This window comes from Phyllobates terribilis, unplaced genomic scaffold, assembly GCF_046119375.1.
Source record: "Phyllobates terribilis strain yellow unplaced genomic scaffold, ASM4611937v1 Scaffold_9__5_contigs__length_417890890, whole genome shotgun sequence".
Lineage (NCBI taxonomy): Eukaryota > Metazoa > Chordata > Amphibia > Anura > Dendrobatidae > Phyllobates > Phyllobates terribilis.
Window position 1 is genome coordinate 137899670 of NW_027362769.1, and position 19622 is coordinate 137919291.

Below are 19622 nucleotides of genomic sequence, written 5' to 3' on the forward strand. Positions count from 1 at the left end.
ATGGGTTTTTTCACCTTTCAAGGTTTTTATTTTTTTTTATTCTCGTTCTCACCATTATAAAAATAATAAAATAAGCTTGTGCTCCCCCTCGCTGAGTTCAGCACTGTATCTCCAGCGCAGTGACTTTGTAAAGGTTACAACAGTGACATTAGGTCTACAGCGCAGAAGCCTACACACAATCAACGGAGCTGCACTGATTTTGTCATTTTTATTGCGGCAAGCACGAGTTTGTGAAAAAGCTTGATAGGGGAAAACTTCTTTAATAACATTAGTTTTCAAAATCTTGTGACTCTTTAAAGAGGCCCTCCGCTCCTCTGACATGCCTGTTTTATTAGGTATCTGCATTCTTCGTTACTTAATAATTCTGGAGCACCTTTTCTTAGACCGTTGCATTGTTCCTCTGCCTGTCCTTTCTTTTTCCTACTACTATTTTTGAATATTTTTTAGTGAAATTTTAATTTGGCAATTCTCTCAGATTTGTCCAATTTGCATGGAATTTATTCATTACGAAGTGAATGTACAATAATTTGCATTGATGTCTCTCCAGACCCCAGAGCGTAATAAACATATGTAAAAGAAATTATACTCTTCCAGCCTTCACTTGTGCCACCGGGCAGACCCGCACTGGTACTCTTCTTTCTGTCCGGTCATTGGGGCAGTCTCCACTGGGTAATCTTCACCGTCTTCCATCACCTGGCATCTTTGCTGTCTTCAGGCGACTGGAATCTTCGGTGTCTCCCGTGCTGACTAGGTCATGACATTTTTAACTCATATGATGCATGTCATTACTTTGTGCAGTCTAGTCAGTGCAGTAGATGACAAATATTCTGGGTACTGAAAGATTCCGAGGATGCCAAGTGCCAGAAGACCCCGAAGGTGGCCTAGTAAAGACCAGTAACCCAACAGGAGAAAATACATGAAGGCCAAGATTTTTTACGTGAGGGCTGAGCCTGCTTCATATAAAGCAGTTGCAGGCTGCGTACATAGCTGGCATTAGCCAAAGCTAGCTTCAATCGCCGCTGTTAACCATTTATATGATGCTTTTGCTTGTGCACCATTTCTCATTGGCCCCCTGTGACATGATTGCGGGGAGCAGATGGTTTGCCATGGCAGCCAGCTGCCTGCTGAAGGCCCTAGTGTATGCTGTCTTTGTCTTCCTATGAAGCTCATCCACAGGCTGAGTTTAATAGGAGAAATACACTTACACTATATACTGCGAAACTGCGGTATTAAAGGGTATATAGTGTGAACGATCAAAAGAATCTTCCAACAGGACTAAATAATAAAGTAAAAATTAGAAGAAAAAAAGTTTTTTTATCACACCCATGACTTGATCACAGGGCGCTGATGGGCTGTTATGACAGCCGGGGGTCTGCTAATGACCCAGTACTTGTCATTACAATCCTCCTGTGAATGCCGGCTCGTGGCCGATGTTCATAGGAGATCTGTATTTCTTCTATACATAGCACAAGCAATCGAACGATCACAGCTTCAAGTCTCCAAAGGGGACTATTAAATAAAGAAAAAAAATCAAAATGCAGAATTACGTTTTTTTGGGCTCGACAACATTGCAAATAAATGCAAAAAGAGGTGATCAAATCATTGTATGTACCCCAAAATGGTATCAATTAAAACGTCAGCTCAGGGTGCAAAAAATAAGCCCTCACCCAGCCCCAGGTCCCAAAAAATGAAAATGCGATGGGTTTCGGAAAATGGCAACAAAAGCAAAATTGTTCTTTTCATACAAATTCCGTTATTTTTTCTCATCACTTATATATAAAAAAAACTATATATATATAAAAAAAACTATACATTTTTGTTTCTGCATAATCATACTGACCATGAGAATCATTTTGGCAGGTCAGTTTTTCCGTATAGTCAACATGGGTAATAAAAAAAACAAAGAGAAACCTATTGGGAATTATACTTAGTTTTGCATTTCACCACACTTGGAATTTTTTTCCTGTTTTCCAGTACACTATGTGGCAAAATCAATGGTGTCATTCAAAAGTACAAGTCGCCTAGCAAAAACCAGCCCTCATATGGCTATATTGACGGAAATATAAAAAAGTTATGGCTCTTGGAAGAAGGGAAGGAAAAAAAAAATGGAAAATGGCCCGGGGGTGAAGGGGTTGATCACTTATAAATGTGTATATATTAGTGAATACCAATTTATTTTTAAATCCTCCATCAGGAAATTACTCAAAAGCCTAGAAATGCCTGCTTTCTTATTTTATCTGAGCTCGCGTACCCCTGCACATTTCCTGGACAGTCTGATACATATTGGAGGAGTTTGCTTCCATCAGATCTGTATTCCTTCAGGAGCATTTAGTTTGTTGAATATTCACCAAGAAGGAATAATTTTTGTGACCTTTGTTCGCTGAACGATTGTAATTCTTACTGCAAGGAAATGAATATCTGCTAAATAGTGGAAATTAAATCATCATGTGTACAGAATTATTTCCTGAAAGTGTGTGAAGAATCCCAAGGCTGTACCGTCGGTGCTCCATTCTCCGGGGTTATTATGTAAAATCGTGATTTAGCATGAGGTGTTCATGTTTAAATATGGATGATGGAATCTCGAGAGATAAATTTCCGTTCTCATCATTTTTACTCAGGGTATAATTAACAGACAATATTTCATTTAAGGCTTTATTCTTAGCTACAATCAAAACTGTAAATCATAAACCGAAGAGAAATGACCAATGGAAAGTTCTGCAACTTTCTCTGATCCAATCCCTTGTCATTGTTTTTCTATAGTTTCTCTCCCTGTGAATGGAAATGTTCTTGCTTACACCCAGATGTTGAAAACTTGTACAACTTAGGTCTGCTAAAGTTGTATCCAGACTTTAAACTAAATATATTGGCAGCCCAAAATCTTTGATCTGTCTTAATATTTGCATTGGAGGCAAAATCATACTTTTCATCATATTTTTTTTTCAGCTAAAATGGCGGACCCTGCAATGCAAATTTGGAAATTGTATTTGATGCATTTGGCACAACTATCAATTTGCAACTGTGGCAAAATGTCAGCTCCATGGAAACATTTTAAAAGGACCTTGACAATTTTACTGCTAAAACTAGTGTTATGGCTGTATAGATCCAGGTATAACAATGAAAATGATACCTGTTTTGTAGTAATTTGATGTGCCAGAGCTGAGAAATCGAGCTTTGAAGCCACATGCAAATTAGACCGGAAGTGCATTGGAGGTGTGTTGCAGCACTTAGAGTGCACTGACAATCGCACAATGCATTTCTGGGCTGATTTTCATGTGTCTTCAAAGCTCGATTTGTCAGCTTGAACTTCTTATTCCTACAGGCTTTATTTTTGTACCTATACCCTTATACAGTCATGGGTTCCATAAAAAATGTTCTGACAGGCTCTCAATGTACATCATCCAGTGGAAGGAAGAATTTAACCATATTCATTTACTGTAAGCAGAAATCTTGGAAATAGTAAGGGATTGGAGTGGAAAATTATTATTATTATTATTATTATTATTAAATATTTATATAGCGCCATTAGGTTCCATGGCGCTTTACAAGTGTAGGGGAGACAGGGACACGAACATGAAGCATCAGATCAAAATCAATTTTCTTTCTTTTTTCTGTCTTGTGACATTTGTTGGCACCGGAACCAAATTCTTAAACATGGTGCATGCAGTTCACGAGTCTTGTGCAAAATCAAAAATGCTCTTTTCAATTTTGTCTTTTAACCTGTTTTTAAACTTTTTTTGCAAAAAGTCACGTCTCCCTAAAGTGTCACTAAATTTGCGGAAATATGCCAGACGTCCATAGAATCTCTCCAGGCAGGGGACTTTAGTATATTTGCGGAGAAAAAAAATGTGCGATTTTTGAATGAGCCAAAAACATTTGGACATCCCAAACTCTGCTCACGATGAAGAATAATAAAACAAAACAGGCGATCACATATAAATTAGACTTAGATAAAATACAGGGTGGGCCATTTATATCAATACACCTAAAATAAATGAGAATGGTTGGTGATATCAACTTCCTGTTTGTGGCACATTAGTATATGGGAGGGGGAAAACTTTTCCAGATGAGTGGTGACCATGGTGGCCATTTTGAAGTCGGACATTTTGGATCCAACTTTATTTTTTTCAATGGGAAGAGGGTCATGTGACACATCAAACTTATTGAGAATTTCATAAGAAAACAATGGTGTGCTTGGTTTTAACGTAACTTTATTCTTTAATTAATATTTTACAAGTTTATGACCACTTATAAAATGTGTTCATAGTGCTGCCCATTGTGTTGGATTGTCAATGCAACCCTCTTCTCCCACTCTTGACACACTGATAGCAACACTGCAGAAGAAATGCTAGCACAGGCTTCCAGTATCCGTTGTTTCAGATGCTGCACATCTCGTATCTTCACAGCATAGACAATTGCCGTCAGATGACCCCAAAGATAAAAGTCTAAGGGGATCATATCGGGAGACCTTGGTGGCCATTCAACTGGCCCACGCCGACCAATCCACTTTCCAGGAAACTGTTCATGTAGGAATGCTCGGACCTGACACCCATAATGTGGTGGTGCACCATCTTGTTGGAAAAACCCAGGGAATGTGCCATCTTCAGTGCATAAAGAGGGAAACACATCATCATGTAGCAATTTCAGATATCCAGTGGCATTGAGGTTTCCATTGATGAAGAATGGCCCCACTATCTTTGTACCCCATATACCACACCATACCATCAAGATACGAGATGTGCAGCATCTGAAACAACGGATACTGGAAGCCTGTGCTAGCATTTCTTCTGCAGTGTTGCTATGAGTGAACGAATAAAGTTACGTTTAAATACCAAGCACACCATTATTTTTCTTATGACATTCTCAATAAGTTTGATGTGTCACATGACTCTCTTCCCATTGAAAAAAATAACGTTGGATCCTAAATGGCCGACTTCAAAAAGGCCGCCATGGTCACCACCCATCTGGAAAAGTTTTCCCCCTCCCATATACTAATGTGCCACAAACAGGAAGTTGATATCACCAACCATTACCATTTAATTTAGGTGTATCCATATAAATGGCCCACCATGTAGAATAGAATAAAAGCAGGAATTAAAAGAAAAATCAAAATGGGTGAAAAACGCCAAAAACCTTACAAAAAAAAGGTCCAGTGCAATAATATATCAGGCCCATAGTATTTTTGAAAATTGTGCAACTTGTGCATTTAACACAGAGGGAAATACTCAAGGAAAAATACATTAAAATGTGGACTGGAACATGCCAAAAAGGATTTTCTGATTGATTCCAGAGGCCTCAGTGTAATCCATATTGACGGCCTCTATGGCCCATACGCCCTTACGGCCGAAAGATCAAGCAAGGAAGTTACATTTCCTGAATATTTCAGCAATCTTTATTATTCAGTCCTCGTTGGCATTCTGTACCGGGGCTCCTGAAGACACTAGACATGTATCCTGGTTATTCATTACATAATTAAATTAGAAGTGAGATCATGGTGCGAAGCCGTGCACCCCTATAACCACTGTCTACAGTAATCTTCCTTATCCTCGTACTGATCCGAATCAGGCCATGTAAAATCAGCTGGCGTTCTATGGTGTCAGCAAAATACTGTTACTAAATATGCCGACTACAACATTTACCCTATCATTAAAAAATAGAAATGCTTTTCTGGCTCCTTGAGAAGTCCTGATTGAAATGCTACTCATTCCTTTACATTGCCCCGAGAAGAAGCGTGAGAGAGGCAGATTTTCTTCCTAATTAGTGAAGTTCTGTCAGTGGAAATGCTCCAGCCTAAATTTCCGTCCTTTAAAGGAGGAAGAATTGTCACCTGCAAATGTTTCTACAAAATTCATCTTTTCTTCTACGTATAGCTTTAATTTTTGCTGCTTTTTAAGCTCATATCATAGTCAGTATTACTGCAACATAGTTACTCTCAATTCACTAAACTCTGGGTTCCATCAGCCGGTAGAGAAGAGAAGACTTCAGCTCCGGTTGGCCCCTTTATTTTGTTCTTTACGCCCAAAAAAGGAAAATTTGATGGAAATTACAAGAGTCTGCCTGGTCCAGGGTAGAAAAGGGAGGAGTGTTCGTGCCAACCAGCACTGGCTAATAGGCCTTATTTTAATTGTTGCCATGGGGCTTCTTCGCCTCTGTGTGTAATAGGGCTTAAATTTGTTCTAACTCTTGAATTTATATGTTGGGAGACCTGTGTTTATAAATACATGAGTGTGTGTGTATATATCGATATATACAGTACAGACCAAAAGTTTGGACACACCTTCTCATTTAAAGATTTTTCTATATTTTCTTGACTATGAAAATTGTACATTTACACTGAAGGCATCAAAACTATGAATTAACACATGTGGAATTATATACTTAACAAAAAAGTGTGAAACAACTGAAAATATGTTTTATATTCTAGGTTCTTCAAAATAGCCACCTTTTGCTTTGATGACTGCTTTGCACACTCTTGACATTCTCTTGATGAGCTTCAAGAGGTAGTCACCGGAAATGGTCTTCACTTCACAGGTGTGCCCTGTCAGGTTTAACCCCTTTACCCCCGAGGGTAGTTTGCACGTTAATGACCAGGCCAATTTTTACAATTCTGACCACTGTCACTTTATGAGGTAATTACTCTGGAACGCTTCAACGGATCCCCCTGATTCTGATATTGTTTTTTCGTGACATATTGTACTTCATGATTGTGGTAAAATTTATTCGATATCACTTGCGTTTATTTGTGAAAAAAATGGAAATTTGGTGAAAATTTTGAAAATTTAGCAATTTTCAAAATTTGAATTTTTATGCCCTTAAATCAGAGAGATATGTCGCACAAAATAGTTAATAAATAACATTTCCCACATGTCTACTTTACATCAACACAATTTTGGAACCAAAATTTTTTTTGTTAGGGAGCTATAAGGGTTAAAAGTTGACCAGCGATTTCTCATTTTTCCAACAAAATTTACAAAAACATTTTTTTAGGGACCACATCACATTTGAAGTCACTTTGAGAGGTGTTTATGACAGAAAATACCCAAAAGTGACACCATTCTAAAAACTGCACCCCTCAAGGTGCTCAAAAGCACATTCAAGAACTTTATTAACCCTTCAGGTGCTTCACAGGAATTTTTGGAATGTGGAAGAAAAAAATTAACATTTAACTTTTTTCACAAAAATGTTATCTTAGACCCAATTTTTTTTATTTTTGCAGGGGTAACAAGAAAAAATGGACCCCAAAATTTGTTGTGCAATTTCCCCTGGGCACGCAGATACCCCATATGTGGGGAAAAAACACTGTTTGGGCGCACGGCAGGGCTCGGAAGGGAAGGAGCGCCATTTGACTTTTTGATTGTAAAATTTGCTTGAATAATTAGTGGACGCCATGTTGCGTTTGGAGAGCCCCTGTGTGCCTAAACATTGGAGCTCCCCCACAAGTGACCCCATTTTGGAAACTAGACCCCCCAAGGCACCTATCTAGATGCATAGTGAGCACTTGGAACCCCCAGCTGCTTCACATATTAATCCATAAAAATGAAAAAGTGGAAAAAAAAACACTTTTTTATTTTTCCGGATTAATTTGTGAAGCAGATGGGGGTTCCAAGTGCTCACTATGCATCTAAATAGGTTGCTTGGGGGGTCTAGTTTCCAAAATGGGGTCACTTGTGGGGGAGCTCCAATGTTTAGGCACACAGGGGCTCTCCAAACGCAACATGGTGTCCGCTAACAATTTGAGCCGATTTTCCATTCAATTTGTTAGCGGACACCATGTCGCGTTTAGAGAGCCCCTGTGTGCCTAAACATTGGAGCTCCCCCACAAGTGACCCCATTTTGGAAACTAGACCCCCAAAGGCACCTATTTAGATGCATAGTGAGCACTTGGAACCCCCAGCTGCTTCACAAATTAATACGTAAAAATGAAAAAGTGGAAAAAAAACACTTTTTTATTTTTACGGATTGATTTGTGAAGCACCTGGGGATTCCAAGTGCTCACTACGCTCCCTGCACATAGCCCCGGGTGTCAGCTGTGAGCGGGCAAAATCGCCAGGGCGTATTAACACGTATCTGGTCCATAAGGCCCAGGGCACAGATACGTATTATTATGCCCTATGTCGTAAAGGGGTTAATAAGTGGGATTTCTTGCCTTATAAATGGGGTTGGGACCATCAGTTGTGTTGTGCAGAAGTCTGGTGGATACACAGCTGATAGTCCTACTGAATAAACTGTTAGAATTTGTATTATGGCAAGAAAAAAGCAGCTAAGTAAAGAAAAATGAGTGGCCATCATTACTTTAAGAAATGAAGGTCAGTCAGTGCAAAAAATTGTGAAAAGTTTGAAAGTGTCCCCAAGTGCAGTTGCAAAAACCATCAAGCGCTACAAAGAAACTGGTTCACATGAGGACCGCCCCAGGAAAGGAAGACCAAGAGTCACCTCTGCTTCTGAGGATAAGTTTATCCGAGTCACAAGCCTCAGAAATCGCAGGTTAGCAGCAGCTCAGATTAGAGACCAGGTCAATGCCACACAGAGTTCTAGCAGCAGACACATCTCTTCAACAACTGTTAAGAGGAGACTTTGTGCAGCAGGCCTTCATGGTAAAATAGCTGCTAGGAAACTACTGCTAAGGACAAGCAACAAGCAGAAGATACTTGTTTGGGCTAAAGAACACAAGGAATGGACATTAGACCAGTGGAAATCTGTGCTTTGGTTTCATAAATCCAAATTTGAGATCTTTGGTTCCAATCACCGTGTCTTTGTGCGACGCAGAAAAGGTGAACGGGTGAACTCTACATGCCTGGTTCCCACCGTGAAGCATGGAGGTGGAGGTGTGATGGTGTGGGGGTGCTTTGCTGGTGACACTGTTGGCGATTTATTCAAAATTGAAAGCATACTGAACCAGAATGGCTACCACAGCATCTTGCAGCGGCATGCTATTCCATCCGGTTTGCGTTTAGTTGGACCATCATTTATTTTTCAACAGGACAATGACCCCAAACACACCTCCAGGCTGTGTAAGGGCTATTTGACCAAGAAGGAGAGTGATGGGGTCCTATGCCAGATGACCTGGCCTCCACAGTCACCAGACCTGAACCCAATCGAGATGGTTTGGGGTGAGCTGGACCCCAGAGTGAAGGCCAAAGGGCCAACAAGTGCTAAGCATCTCTGGGAACTCCTTCAAGATTGTTGGAAGACCATTTCCGGTGACTACCTCTTGAAGCTCATCAAGAGAATGCCAAGAGTGTGCAAAGCAGTCATCAAAGCAAAAGGTGGCTACTTTGAAGAACCTAGAATATAAGACATGTTTTCAGTTGTTTCACACTTTTTGTTAAGTATGTAATACCACATGTATTAATTCATAGTTTTGATGCCTTCAGTGTGAATGTACAATTTTCAGTCATGAAAATACAGAAAAATCTTTAAATGAGGTGTGTCCAAACTTTTGGTCTGTACTGTATATATATCTATATATGTATATAGATATATATACAGCTCTGGCAAAAATTAAGAGACCACTGCAAAATTTTCATTTTCTCTGATTTTTCTCTTTATAGGTATATTTTTGAGTAAAATGTACATTGTTGTTTTATTGTATAAACTACTGACAACATGTCTCCAAAATTCAAAGCTAAACATTTTAGATTTATTTGCAGCAAATGAGAAATCATCAAAATACTAAAAAAGAAGCAGCGCTTTCAGACCTCAAATAATGCAAAGAAAACAAGTTCTTATTCATTTAGAAACAACAATACTCGTGTTTTAACTCGGGAAGAGTTCAGAAATCAATATTTGGTGGAATAACCATGATTTTTAATCACAGCTTTCATGCGTCTTGGCTGCTTCCACCAGTCTTTCACACTTCTTTTGGGTGACCTTATGCCACTCCTGGCACAATAATGTAAGCCGTTCTTCTTTGTTTGATGGCTTGTGACTATCCATCTTCCTCTTGATTACATTCCAGAGGTTTTCAATGGGGTTCAGGTCTGGGGATTGGGCTGCCATGACAGGGTCTTGATGTGGTGCTCCTTCATCCACACATTGATCGACCTAGCTGTGTGGTATGGGGCATTGTCCTGCTGGAAAAAACAATCCTCAGAGTTCAGGAACATTGCCTGAGCAGAAGGAAGCAAGTGTTTTTCAAGGATAACCTTGTATGCGGCTTGATTCATACGTCCTTCACAAAGATTAACCTGCCCAATTCCAGCCTTGCTGAAGCATCCCCAGATCATCACCGATCCTCCACCAAATTTCACAGTGGGTGCAAGACACTGTGGCTTGTATGTCTCTTAAGGTCTCCGTCTAACCATTAGATGACCAGGTGTTGAGCAAAGCTGAAAATTAGACTCATTAGAGAAGATTACCTTACTCCAGTCCTCTATGGTCCAAGCCTTATGGTATTTGGCAAACTTCAGCCTGGCTCTCTTTTACTTCTCATTGATGAAAGGCTTTTTTCTAGCTTTACATGACTTGAGGCCTCTAGGAGCCTGTTACCAACTGTTCTTGCCGTGCACTTCACCCCTGCTGCCATTTGCCATTCCTTTTGTAGGTCACTTGATGTCATCCTGCGGTTGCTGAGTGACATTCGAATAAGATGGCGGTCATCCCGGTCAGTGGAGAGTCTCTTTCGCCCTCTGCCGGTCTGTAGCTTTGTTGTCCTCGATGTCTGCTGCTTGACCTTGTTGTAATGGACTGCCATCTTCTAAATTTTAAGGATGGAGGCAACATGACGCTCACTGTATCCCTCTGCTAGTAAAGCCAGAATTGAGCCCTTCTTTTCCTCACTCAAGACTTTTCTTTGCATGATTAAAAGTTATTTTTTCATTCAAATTACTTTTGGGCTATTCCTAGCACTTGTTTTGCCATCCAGCATGTCCTATTGTAAGAGGATTGTGAAGACCACAGCAGTGTTTTTTATACTTTCCCTCGTTACATAAGATTTGGTTCAGGTGATCACCTAATCAGAAGCACATTAAGTAGAATGAGGTGGACTGTGGTTGGAATTCAACTGACACTGGAATGGAATGGCTGTCAGACATGTAGAGATGGGGATTTTTAGAAAACTGTGCAGTGGTCTCTTAATTTTTGCCAGAGCTATGTATATACGTACACATATTGATTTAAAAATTAATTTGCATTCACTAATGCATATGTGTATATATTCGTTAGTGATTAACCCCTTCACCCCAGGCCATTTTACGTTTTTTCCTCCCATTCTTCCAAGAGGCATAACTTTTTTATATTTCAATCAATGTAGCCATGTGAGGGCTTGTTTTTTGCAGGACGAGTTGTGCTTTTGAACAGCACCATTGATTTTACCATATTGTGTACTGGAAAACAGGAAAAAAAATCCAAGTGTAGTGAAACTGCAAAAAAAGTGCAATTCCACAATTGTTTTTGGGGTTTTTTATTTACCATGTTCACTATATGGTAAAACTGACCTGGCAATATGATACGCAGATACCAAACATGTATAGTTTTTTTTTTATTTACGGTAAGTGGTGAAAAAAAAGTCAGAAATTTGCATGAAAATACATTTTTGCTTTTGTCTCCCATTTTTCAAGACCTGTAGCATTTTCATTTTTCAGGATCTGGGGCTGGGTGAGGGCTGACGTTTTTTTACTGATACAATTTTTGGGGTATATACAATGTTTTGATCACCTCTTATTGCATTTTATTGCAATGTTACGGCACCCCAAAAAACGTAATTCTGGCATTTTGATCTTTTTCTCGTTAGGCCGTTTACCAAGTGGAAGAATTTATTTTATATTTTGATAGATCGGACATTTCTAGACGCAGCTATACCAAATATTTGCTACTTTGCATGGAGCTTAGTTAAAAAAAAAGTTATTATATTTGTATCTGCTCAAAAAAATACTTAGAGAATTTTGTGTGAGCGTAGCCTAGGAACTGAAGAGTTTTTCAGGTATTTTTGTTTCTGAAAAGGTTTTGAAAAACACCTGGGGGGGGGGAGAAAGGTTTGTATCACTTCCACTTATTTGAAGCAGATTCTGATGAAATCTGCCCCAGACTAGGCACTGTTCAATCAAAAGGCTGGCTCCAAAAAAACTTTTCTAAAACTCTTCAAAACCTTTTTAGGAAAAGGAAAACTCCTCCAAAGAAAAGAGTGCTTCCTGAAGCTACTTATTCTTCAAAAAAATTGTTATTTTTGAACACCTCAAAAAACTCTGCATGAGCCTAGCCTTAATATACCTTGCATATTAAGCGGTGATGGCCTGCGAACCTGGACCTTACCAATGAAATCACGAAACAGAAGCCCTGAACAAGCACAAGCCCAGAGGTGTACGGACATAGACTTTCTGTTGAGTCTGTATATTGCTCCGCAGGGGCGGAGTATGTCTTCTGTTTAGTTTGCGAGACCTACAAGGCTTTAAGAGGCGGTGTTATTTAAAAATATTTACTAAGGAGTTATACTTCAAAAACTTATAAGAGATCCATCATGATACAATAAAATCAGACCCCATGACACCGAAATAGCAATCACATTTTCAGAACTATTGAACTTGTTGTGGGTAGTATTTTTTGGAAGACATACAAGTGTATAAATAAACTATATAATTCAGTATGTTATCTTCACAGACCACGACTCTCATCGGACTTTTAAAAACTGCAAGATTACTCCGTTTGGTCAGAGTTGCAAGAAAATTGGACAGATATTCCGAATACGGTGCTGCCGTCCTAATGCTGCTCATGTGCATTTTTGCATTAATTGCTCACTGGCTCGCTTGCATCTGGTATGCAATTGGCAACGTGGAACGACCTTACTTAATTCACAAGATCAGTTGGCTGGACGCATTAGGAGATCAAATAAAGAAGCCGTATAACTACAGTGATCCAAGCTCTGGTCCTTCTATCAAGGACAAGTATGTGACAGCCCTTTATTTTACATTCAGTAGTCTGACAAGCGTGGGCTTCGGAAATGTGTCGCCCAATACCAACTCGGAAAAAATCTTCTCCATTTGTGTTATGTTGATTGGATGTAAGTACCACGATCTTGAAATCTCCTTATCTGTAATGGATTGTTGGAATAACCATTAATTAACAACAGTTTTATGTCCTATTTATTGACGATTAGGGGATACCACCTCCCTTGGGCTTTACTTTGGCTATGGCAACTAGTATGGGATCCACAGGCAGCGGTGGACCACTAAGGTGCATCAACTATGTTGTTGCTTTTTGTAGAATATAGATTAATGTGACATGTACTAGATTATTTATGTTTTGGTGTTTAATAACTGTCTAAGATATAGGACCTCATTCATCAAGATTGGAATTTTGTACAGTCTATGTGACTGTCAAAGAGTGCCGAGAACGAGTGTCGGAACAGTTGCCCCTTCTCTCTCACACCCATCACAATGCAATCGCAGGGTGCCAATAGGTTGCCATGGCCTATTGTCGACCCATGTCAATGACATCTTGAAATTATGATTTTCACTATATGCCATATTACTGAAGTATCGCAGACTATAGAAAAAGTGACCAAACACTTTCAGGTTCATTTCCTCTTGGGGGAACAAAAAAAGTTAAGTCAAAAGTACCGTAATTTAAAAAAAAAGTAAAAAATTCAGTCTTTCTTCTTTTACAGATTTTTCTTTTTAATCCTAACAGAAATAATAAGCAGAAGTTTTGCAGAAAACAAAAATTAACAAAAAAAAAAACATTGATTATGAGTAGGTAATTTCAATAACAAGATTATCCAAGATCTGTTCAGGGCATGATACAGAGGAGAGGTCAACTGAATGTCCCCAATGGGGAACATTTATTCCTGATACAAAATGACTCGGCAGGACGGACGCCAGACCACTGTTCCATTCATTCCCTAGGGCTGCTTGAAGAAGCTCTGCCTATGCAGCCCAATGGGGAATGAATGGAGTTCATGTTGAGAATGCGCACTGCCGCTCCAGTCTAACAAGGATAAAAGTTGCCTGTTCTGCTGATTGGCGCGAGTCCCACCAGTTGGACCCCCACCGATCAACAAGTTATCACCTATCCTGTGGGTAGGTGATAACTTGTTTTAACCAAACACTTTAAAGACTGAATATGATTTTGCCATCTATCGAAGGGTAGGTATAGACGAGGCTATATTCTTCATCGGAGAAAAACCAACCAATTATGCTAATCACACTCATATCAGAGTTTGATAAGAGTGGGATCCGTTTTCTCAGATGTGGAGAATTAAAAAAGAAAAGGTTTCTCCACCTTCTCCATTCAGTCGGTCCAATGTCATCCGAGTGTGGTCCGGTGTTTTCCACGAACCCCTAGACATAAATGGGCGAGTGTCATCCGATTTTATTGGAGGCAAATCGTGCATGTTGTGATTTTTCTCTTCGGACTACTCGGTCCGAGTCAAAAAATCGGACATGTGCACAGCCTCATCGAATAACATTGGCCAAATGTGATCTGGAGTTTTGACGGATCGCCCTTGGACCAAAACTGTGGTCATCTGCACGAGCCTGTAGAGCTGGGAAAACACAACAGAGGTGGAGACTATGACCCCCCACTAATCATGAGAACTAAAGTTCCCTTAGGATCGTTAGCATTTTATTCTATACGACTTCCAACCAGGAAAAAAAACAGGAACCTTGGAGTTTCCTAAAGCTCCATGGCCCCATAATTCTACCAATACTGGGGATCCTAGTTGTCACGTCAGGTGTGGGAAAGACTTGCAACACAGAGGGAAGAGGGAAAGGGAGACCAGACACTAGGGAAAGGGGGAAGTAGAGACCTCCTAGTCTGGTCTAGTGTCACCCTGCCTCAACTACCGTCCCTATTTTGCCTCTTCAGCAATTGACGCACGCGTGCCTCGTCCTGTCTTTCCCTGGCGTATGGGTAAGGCTAGGGATGGGAGGAGATGAGCACTAGTCGATCTCAACTAAACTCTATAGACAACAAGGGTAGACAAGCAAGGGGAGAATGCTTAGCTTTAGACGACTCCAGACAAATGCGAACTCGGCCTCAAGCTCCAGAGAGGACGAAGTACTGCTCTTGCTAAAGCCTTCACAAGTAGAAATTAATATAGCTGGCACCTCCCTCTCAGACACACCAGGTATATATACACCCAGGCCAGGGAGCTAATTACTAGAGGGAGGTAGCCGCTAGGTCCTAGAGACAGCTTCTCATCTAAGAAGATGTCTGTAATGCCAAATGTAGAGATCTCCTGCAACCAACTGCAGGGCGACTGTCTGTCACCTGTGATACACCAGTGACACTAGTATAGTAGATCAACAAGTACATTGCACTTTTCTAATTTTATTCAAAAAAGGGCATAACATTGAACAAGTGAATTTGGGCATAGAGTAAAAGACAAGGTAATACTTAACAGTAATACAACATTGATTTTCATCCCTGTCATTTTGGACAGGAAATTAATTGCAATGGAAGGTTATGAAACAAAAGCTCCTACTTTTCTCATTAGGACTATCAATTTGGAACCAGTTGGCTTCTATCTATTTTATGGCTGTTATGCTTTATGGACCTGTGATGATATCCAACCTTGATAATTGTTGCTTAAGTGCAAGAGGGTGATCTTTAATTCTCCCCAGCCTAAACCAACTGCTAATTAACTCTGTCAGGTTTCTAAGGTCTTCATGTCTCTGAAGGTAGCTTGCAATGACTAATGATCTAGAAATAGGTTTCATTAGTATAAATATCAGAAGAATATTACATGTTCTAGCACAAAAGTTGGAACAGGTTTCAGGGAAGTTCACCGATTGATTGTCACGAGGAGTTTTACTCTTCGGAAAATGCAACTTTTTTTTCTAAGCTTTTTGCAAATATAGTAGAGGAAATGGGAATTCCCGTCTTGCAAAGTGATAGAGTATCGCTAGGATACACCTAACCTCTAGGACACCTACTGATTCTGACAATGAAGGGATGCAGTACTAGTTTACTGCTTGATTGTTTTTTTTTCATGCAAAGTGGTCTGCTGGCCACCCATGGTGCATGACACTGCCGCTCAGCCCCATTGAAATGAATAAACCTGGCTATATTTCTCTACAGTCTTGGTAGCCATGAGCAATTTTTGCAGGAAAAGCTCAGCAGGGAAAGCAATGCTGAACTGCCATTGTATTACCATCAATCTTAGAATCAGTGGGTGGCCTAGAGGTCAGACTCCTCATCAGTCATAAAATGATTGCATATGCTAAAGATATTCTCTGCAAAAACGGAATACCCCTATAAAAGATATGTTTATTAAATAAGTGTTTTATTTAAAGCAACAATTTATTATTACCATTTTGAAAAAAAAATGATGTTTTCTTTGCTGCCATTTTCTACTTTCTCTTGCTTACTTTTCAGATTTACTGCATAAACTAGGGCAGGGTCAGTCATATCTCTATGATCAGGGTTAGGGATTTAAAGGGAATTCAACATTAGAAAATGACCTATTGTTTAAATGAGATTTTCATGTTAATTGTATTTAATTGTATTCAAAAAATGATTTTTTTTCAGTTTCTATATAACCATATATACAGAGTGCATGTGTGTGTTAATATATATATTAAATAACATTAGAAATCTTGAAATGTTTTACTGATCACTAAGCCTAATTCTATTCTCACACTTCCAGTTTTGTGTAGAAGGTATGAGTAGTCTGATTATCATCACAGACAGGATTATAATGAAAGGTAACACCTCTATATACAGTAGATAACACAGGATCCACCATTTACAATAGGTGATGTCACAGCTCACCTCCTCCTCCTCCTGTACAATGACTGATAACACCTCCTATATACAGTAGATAACACAGGATCCACCATTCACAATAGGTGATGTCACAGCTCACCCCCCCCTCCTGTACAATGACTCTTAAATCTCTATATACAGTAGATAACACAGGATCAACCATTCACAATAGATGATGTCACAGCTCACCTTCTCCCCTTCCATACAATGACTGATAACACATCTATATACAGTAGATAACACAGGACCCAAAATTCACAATAAATGTCACAGCTCACCTTCTCCCCTTCTCCTGTACAATGACAAATAACATCTCAATATATAGTAGATAACACAGAATCCACCATTCACAATAGGGGATGTCACAGCTCAAATGCTCCTCCTACTGTACAATGACTGATAACACCTCTATATACTGTAGATAACACAGGATCCACCATTCACAATAGGTAATGTCACAGCTCACCTCCTAACTCTCCTGCATAATAACTGATAAAACCTCTATATACACTAAATAACACAAAAACTACTATTCATAATAAGTGATGTCACAGCTCACCTCCTCCTCCGGTATATTGGCTGGTATAACTTCTATATACAGTAGATAACACAGGATCCACCCTTTATAATAGGTGATGTCACAGCTCACCTCCTCCTCCTACCTGCACAGTGGCCTTTGCTCAGATTGGGCATGCCCAGATTAGTAGCTCAGATTAGTGATTTATATACAAAAGATAGAGTCTGAGTTAGTCTGTTTTCCATGTGCTCAACTGAAAGTAGGAATCTAAAATTATGCTTAGTGGCCAGTTTGAAAATTGCAAGATTTTTTTTTTTATTATATATAATAATTTGAGGGAAAAATAAAAAAATATCAAAAACCATAAAGACCTGACTTTAACATCAGGTCATTTTCTGACTGCACATTCCCTCTAGTGACAGTTGTCAGCTCTGTTGCATTCATGGAGGCCCAGATAAAGCATAATAGCAAAACTACACACCTACCGGCTCTGTATGCTGAAAACTCCACAATCCTAGGTGTCCAAGGAGAGAACGTATCCTTCCTGGTGACTGTATTAGTGTCCTTTGAGCACAATCCTGCTATACTACAGACCATTCAGTATAACACATAACAACTCTCATAGACCAAAGTCCTAGGTTAGCAAACTGGTGCAAATTACTATGCTATAAATTATAAAATCATTCTTTATTTAGATATGTCTAAAATAACAATAACAGACCAATTAAAAAGCAAGATTGCCTTGATGGTCTGTTCTGGGTAAAGGACCACTTTACAAGGACAATACCATACAATAGTAAGTATAAAACAGTATATGCAGTAAGCAGTTGCCTCTGAGAGGCTCCCTGAGGAAGCAGGGTGAAACGTGCGTCGGGGCCTGGTACTTCACTTGTTAAGCCCATTTTCTCTACTGATATGCATAGAACACCAGTTTGCATCCCTAGGACTTTGGTCTATGGGAGTTGTTATCTTCTACAATTCAAGAGGTGCATCCTATACTGTTATAGGTTGATCTAAGGAATGTTGTCGGTAAGACCATTCAGTATAACAACAAGTTCACGATACATCCTCTTCAGTTATATAATGTAAAGAGAGGAGAACATCAAATATTTTGTTTTTCAAAATGAATCATTTATTATTTTCATTTAAGTTATTTTTTTATCATATATATATCTAAACTTTTTTTGTTAGGATTTGATGCCATTTATTTGCTCACCTAATATTACTTTGTTTTTGTTTTGTTTTTTTTTCAATCCAGCATTAATGTATGCAAGTATTTTTGGAAATGTGTCTGCAATAATCCAAAGATTATATTCAGGAACAGCACGGTACCACATGCAAATGCTCCGAGTTAAAGAATTCATAAGATTTCACCAAATTCCTAATCCTTTGCGTCAGAGGCTTGAAGAATATTTTCAGCATGCGTGGACCTATACCAACGGGATTGACATGAACATGGTATGCTACTAATCTTTTCCAACCACAATACCATTGTTTTACTATACGATTGTACTGTACCAAACAGTTATAATACATCATGGGGTTATGTGGTTTTTATACAAAACTTTTTTTCAATTAAAACTATTTTTTATAAAATCTGTTTCTGTCCAGAAATAGCCATTGGGGTTAATGCGATAAAAGGCATCCCGAGCCCCAACGCGTGTTTCACCCTGCCTCCTCAGGGGACCTCTCCTAGAGTCAATTGCTTACTACATATACTGTTTTATACTTACTATTGTATGATAGTGTTCTTAATGGAGAACTCTTAATGGAGTTGCCTCAAAAAGAAACCCCATTGTTTGTACGCCCTGTTAGGGCATATGGACTTTATAGAGGGAGTATTATGCTCCAGACACCTACTATAAGTCAAAAAAGAGGGTCTTTCTGTAAAACGGTCTCCTGATGCATCATGTCCACACTTTTTTTCAATAGCCACGTAAATCCTGAAAGCTTGGTCCTTGTTTTATTCACGTTCACATCTTTTTAATAAGGGATAATTTTTGTGCAGCAACCCTTTTAATTTTACATTTAATGATTAAATACAATTCAAGGACTTAATCATTGTTTAACAATATTTAATCCATGGGGGAAGATTTCGGCATTTGGACAATATTTGGAGATCCTTGGCCAAAGTGGGCCGCAGCCCATGATGAGTCGTTGCTGATAGCCTTTTAACCAGTCTGCTCCTGCAGATTTCCTATGTATCTATATGTACTTGCAAATCATGCATATATTAAACATTTCCTACTATATTGTGTTTTCTTTCACCCTTTTAGTCAAATTTAGAAGTCCGAAAAATTGTTAAAATGTCCCATTACAGCTAAAGAGAATATTTTATCAGAATTTAACCTTTTATTTAAAGGGATTGTCCAGGCTTGGGGTTCAAGTCTGCAGTTAATCCATGTGA

General features: G+C 39.2%; 1 protein-coding gene across 5 annotated transcripts in view; it reads left to right on the plus strand.

Annotated features, from left to right (window-relative positions):
* Positions 1 to 19622, plus strand: part of KCNH7 (potassium voltage-gated channel subfamily H member 7) — a 513596-nt gene that overhangs the window by 370927 nt on the left and 123047 nt on the right. For all 5 annotated transcript variants that reach the window (XM_073647046.1, XM_073647048.1, XM_073647050.1 and 2 more), the window contains 2 exons: positions 12592 to 12991; positions 18474 to 18673. In XM_073647046.1, the coding sequence (XP_073503147.1) occupies positions 12592 to 12991; positions 18474 to 18673 (600 nt within the window). The remainder of the gene's footprint in view (positions 1 to 12591; positions 12992 to 18473; positions 18674 to 19622) is intronic.